Source organism: Mesitornis unicolor, unplaced genomic scaffold (assembly GCF_000695765.1).
Source record: "Mesitornis unicolor isolate BGI_N332 unplaced genomic scaffold, ASM69576v1 scaffold5982, whole genome shotgun sequence".
Taxonomy (NCBI): domain Eukaryota; kingdom Metazoa; phylum Chordata; class Aves; order Mesitornithiformes; family Mesitornithidae; genus Mesitornis; species Mesitornis unicolor.
Window position 1 is genome coordinate 25,760 of NW_010167012.1, and position 5,453 is coordinate 31,212.

At 57.6% G+C, this 5,453-nt stretch overlaps 1 protein-coding gene across 1 annotated transcript in view; it reads right to left on the minus strand.

Annotated features, from left to right (window-relative positions):
* The window catches only part of DENND2D (DENN/MADD domain containing 2D), a 13,827-nt gene that overhangs the window by 5,730 nt on the left and 2,644 nt on the right, over positions 1-5,453 (minus strand). The window contains exons 2-6 of the mRNA XM_010178515.1: positions 2,151-2,282; positions 1,535-1,647; positions 1,351-1,420; positions 605-682; positions 371-511 (exon numbers count right to left, since the gene is read on the minus strand). Coding sequence (XP_010176817.1) covers positions 371-511; positions 605-682; positions 1,351-1,420; positions 1,535-1,647; positions 2,151-2,282 — 534 coding nt within the window. The remainder of the gene's footprint in view (positions 1-370; positions 512-604; positions 683-1,350; positions 1,421-1,534; positions 1,648-2,150; positions 2,283-5,453) is intronic.

Consider the following 5,453-nt stretch of genomic DNA (forward strand, 5'->3'; position numbering starts at 1 on the left):
CTCTGGCCACGCTCCAGCCCCTCAATGTCCTTCTGGGAGTGAGGGGCCCAAAACTGACCCCAGGATTCGAGGGGCGGCCTCATCAGTGCCCAGCACAGGGGAAGGATCCTGCCCTGCTCCTGTTGGCCACGCTATTCCTGATACAGCTCCATCCTCATCCTCTCTGCTTGCTGCTCTCCTCCTGGAGCATGAAGGAGGTGGCACCCACATCCCCAGGGCACAATGCCCCTAGCATCCTGAACCACCACCCCCTGCTCCAGTGAGCACCCATGGGTGCTGCAGGTGTGGAGGATGCTCCCGGAGGTCACCCAGGCTCCCCACAACAGAGCAGTCCAGGAGGTGCCGCTGAGCCCCCGCAATCCCCACCAACCTCTGTGCCTGACTCGGGGATGAAGCTTTTAATGGTGACGGTTTTCCCTGGAGCAGGGAAGGGTGATTCCCGCAGGCCTTGCATGAAGGGGTAAATCACTGCCATGGAGATCTGGCGCCGCTTCTCCACCTCGTCCAGAATCTGGGGGAGAAAAAACATGAGCTGTGACACCCCAGCAGGCAAGGGGGGCCTGCCTGGGCCACCGTTGTGGCAGAGGAGGCCACCACATCCTACCTTGGAGAAAAGCCCGAAGCAGCCCAGGCAGCTGATGATGCAGAAGACCTCGGGAAGGCGGACACCACGGCCCGATGGCTGCAAGAGGATGGGAAAGGGGTTTGAGCATCCCCCAGCCCCACTGCACTGGGTCCCAGCAAGTCACTGAGCCATGGTGTACGGCCCTGTGGCTTTGTGTCCTGACTTAAGCGGGCTGCACGTAAATCAGCAGCCAAGGAAGATCTCCATCGCACCACATAGCCCCCGAGCTGGCCAAACCCAAGAGTTCAGAAAGGCAGCCACTGCTCAGAAGCAATTTTTGGGGATGGGGCTGATGGCACCCAATTCCTTGGCACCTTGATGAGCTCTCACCCATCCCATCCCGATCCCGAGTGGGATTTGCAGCCATCCTGACCACTGTGGCCAGGGGAAAGGAGCCAGGGAAGCTGCAGGACATCAGTGAGGAAGCAGTGACCCCCCTGTATGGGGAATGGCAATTCCCAACCATTGCATTTCAGGCCAGCCCTGGGCTACAGCAAGTGCTGTTTTCCTCCACCCAGCACCCAACTGATGCCCCAGCTCCAAGGAAATCCCTCTGGGCACCCCCTTGCTGCTTGTCGCCCCCTTGTCAAGGCAAGTGGCTCCCTAAGGTGCGTCCCCAGGAGCTGTGCTGTGGGCATGGCAGAAGGCACCGTGCCCTCGCGCAGGGATGGGTGGCACAGCCACCATGGGTTCAACGATGGGCATAGGGGCGGTGGGATGCTCACCAGCAGCCGCCTGCAGTAGCCGATCTTCCTGCTGCCATCCACGTTGGTCAGGACGAAAGAAAAGGTTTCGCTGCAAGGAGAGACAATGCATGGGGTTGGGACGGCTCCTCCAGCCCACAGCCCTCAGGGGTGCCCCAAAATGGGGTGGGAAACCACGGCCGAGACCTCGCAGCGGGGCAGGTACCTGGTGAACTTGGTGACGGGGGCCCAGTTGTTGCCGTCGGGGAAGCAGAAGAGGGGGATGGCTTTCAGGAGACGCTCCTCCTCCTCCTTCTGCCCCTTCAGCAAGTTCTCGCGCTGGAATAGAGCGATGCCAAAATTCAGGGTGGTGGATGGTGCCCATAGCCCCAGGGGATGGGGTGCAATGGGGAGCATCCCAATGAAAGGCCTGGCTCAGTCCAAAGCAGAGGGTGCCTGGGCAAGCATCTCCCAAAAATCCAATTTTTGACTCTTTTAACCCATGGATAGTGCGGCAAAGCAGAGGCACCCAGGGGTCCCTATGCAAACAGGGGGCTCCTCCTGTGCCACCTCCCCAGGGTGTGATTTCACTGCTGTGGTCTCTCCCTTTTGGGACAGGAGACCAAGGAGCACCCTGGGATTTTCCTCCTGGGGTTTTGTGGCCCAGGTGGTCCCAGCAACCCCAACCCATGGTGGGCAAAGCTCTGGTGTTTGGGTCTGTGACTCCAGGGCATGGGGTATTTTTCCGTTCTCTCCTAACTCTAATGATGGGGAAGGACCAAAAATCCTCTTTTCCTCTAAATCTGGGTAACTCATCTTTCTAGAAACACAGGACTCAATACCTTAGGGAACTGGTAGGCTATCTTGGGTTCATAACGTCCATCCGGCGTCTTCTTCAGCGACACCACCACCAGGTACTCGAAGAAAAACTGCCCAGCAGAGTAGATGATGGAGCTCCGCTCCCCTGGCTTCCCCTGTGACACCCGCGAGGGGTTGTTTTCTGCAGCAGAGGCCTCCTCTTTTCCTTCTGTAGCCAAAATAACCCCCCAAAACCAGAAAAACATCACAGAGTGAAATGAAAGAGCAGGAGGTGTCCTGATGGTAGGAGAGGCAGGAAGTGGCCAAAGTGGCTGAAGGGAACCAGGACCTGGTGCACAGGGTGTTTTGGTCCCTGGGGACATGGAAAGGAAAGAGAAATGGCTTTTATGGGTCTTTTTGAAAAAATCAAAGTGTTATCAGACACCCCCAGCCCTCCTTTGCCCCATCCCAGCCAGGGCACAGGGACACCTGGGGTGAAGCTGGGATGTGGGGTGGTGGAGAGCAGACGGCCTCTGCAGAAAGCATCTGCGGGAAGGTGTGGGAATGCTTTTATAGCAATTAATTTTATTCCCTTAGGGGAAAAAAAACCAGCAATCAAACAGCACAGATCTGGTTTGAGCACCTTCAAAGGCTCCAGGAAGTTGAATCCCAAGCTCCCCCTGCCAGACGTCCTCAGCCCTGGGAACTGATTGCAAATGAGGTACTCGAGGGTTTTCCCTAAACCACAGCTCCCAAAGCAAAGCCATTCCCTGCCATTACACCCCACTTCTTGTTCGACTGGTTGGGGAGCATCACCTACCACCACCCAAAAAACTAGAAATAAGAGTGAAAAGAGCTCAGGTTGACACCTCCAAGGGCCCTGGGGTGATCGTGGCGGGGCAGCAAGGTCCAAGGGACTCCGAGGAGTTAAATGCCATGGGAAGCTGCAGCCAGGCCATGCCACAGCCCTTCACTCTCCCAGCAGTCGCTTCCTAAATCCCCTGTTGCTGGCACTGAAACTGTCTCGGGCTCGGGCTCAGCTCTGATTATGGTGGGGAGCTGGAACAGGAATGGTTGAGCAACTCCTAGAAATAACAGGCAGGAAAATAAATGCGTGGCTGGGTGAAATAACTGATTCTTCCAATTTGTCCCCGCATCCTGAAGTATGATCCTGGGCTCTTTTGGTTGTGCAGGGCAAGGCTGTGCCCGGCTGCTCCCATTATCCTGCAACGTGCATGACATCCTCCTCCTCATGCAGGACCCTGCAAATCCTCCAACTCCGTAGCCACCTCCTTTAGCCTGGAAACACCTTTCCAGCCTTCACTCCAGGTTATTGGGAGCCAGCGGGAGCAGAAAGCTCATCCCAGGAGGTGACACTCGCAGTCCCATCATGGGATGTCCCTTCCCAGGGACCAGAAATGCCTTTCCCAACTCAGGGTGGGGAGATGTATGAAGCCATCCCTGTGTCCACCCTGAGGCTGCTCCACCTCTGCATGCAAAGTCCTTCCTCTTGGCAAGGTGACATTCATCCCGAAGAGGTCCCTTCACAGTAAGGGAAAGCCCAGGAGCACCCCAAGGATGAGACCTGGCTGCAGAAACCTCTGGTTTGTCCTTGGTGGGGATCTCCTGGGTGACAGCCCAGCAAGGTGCTCCAGAACAGGGAAAAAAGGCCAACAAGATGCACTTTGCTTCTCCAGCTCCTCCTTGGGATGCTCCGGCAGTGGTTTCAGTGGTCCAACTTCACTGATTGGGCCGGGGCAGGAGGTAGTTGCTGTGGGGACCCCAGGGAACCAGGCTGTGCAGTGGGGGGAGGGCTGTGGGCATCTCCCAGCCTCGCTGGATGCCAGCATCAGTTGCCTTCCTGTCGGAGATTGCCAGGGTAAGGTGAAAGCCAGTTAAATCCTGCCTATCCGGTTCCGTCCTGGTTTTCAGCAAACCACGTTGTGCTCTCAAGTGAGGGCTGGAATTGCATTGTGTCCACGGGGTTTTCAAACAGCAGAGTAAAACCCACCACTCCGGGCAGGATGGTCACGCCGGGCTGTGGCTCTGCCCCTTGCAGAAGGACCTCAAAGTGTGACCCGGTGTGGTGAGCCCTGCCGAAATCACAGCATCACCCGGTAGCACTCCTCTGCACCGGATCTGGTTGCGAAGCCCAGCACTCCCCAAAAGTGGCAAAATTCTCAGTGCCCCAGAGACGTAAGCCACTGTCACAAGAGCTTTGGCCAGCGACTCTCCCATAGCCCAAGTGTGGAAGATTTGGGGATCACCCCCAGCCCCCCCAGCAGCAGGAACATCCCCTGTGAGGAGAGGAGAGAGGCAGGCAGCCAGGGGGGACCACGCAGTTCCTGGATGGGAAGCGGCTGTGGGGGATGCAGATTTTCAACCCTTCCTCCCCCGGGCACGGAGAGGGCAAAGGCTGCCACGCTGCACCCTGGCCCATGCGGAAATGGCACCGGGGTGGCTGGTGTTAAAAGGAAAAGCCATTTTGCTGCCTCGACCAGAGCGCAGTTTCCTTATCAGCTGAGAGCTGTGCTCCAACCCGTGTCACGATCTGGCACAACATTATTTCTTTCCTCCCAGAAAAGTCTGGGGCTGCGCGTTGGCAAAATCTCCCGGCCCCACACGACGGTTTGTGGGGGAGCTTGGCTTCCCGTGTTGTGCAGCCACCCACCTGCCCCAGCAGAGAGGAAATGGGTTTATGCTTTATCAAATCTCTTCTGCTGAGCTCGGAAAATCATATCTCACACCCGGAGCAAGAGCCAGCCATCAAAAAACAGAGCTGAGGACCCAAAACCACAGCTTACCCCAACTTGTTCTGCTATGGCAGGGCTGCAAAACCCTAATGATCCATCCTGTGTCTTGGAAAAGCTCACAAATCCCAAAGGACCTATTTCTACACCGTCCTCTGCAGGCTCCCCAGCACTGTCCTGCCTCAGTGACACCGTGTCCCTGCAGATGCTGGGGCTGTCACAGGCTGGACCTGGCCTAGCCAGTGTGAGGGCTCGTGTGGCTCCTGTGGCCACCTTGCCTGCAACGCCACGCTAGGGTGTGCCCTGTCACGGTGAGCAAAGGGCTGGGAAAGCTTTTGGGGGCTGTGATAATGCTGCTGTGGGGCTGCCTTTGGGATGGGGAACAGCCCGGGAGGATGGGGACCCCCCAAGGGATGGGGTGGACTCATTTGGGATGGGGTAGGCTCCCAAGGGATGAGGTGCAGCTCCCAGGATGGGCTGAACCCCCAAGGATGGGGTGAACCCCGGAACCAAACCCGAGCAGGGCTCTGCAGAGCTGGAGGGGACCGATCCGGTGCCGGTATCAGTCCCGGTCCCCGTCCGGCGGCCCCACCCGGG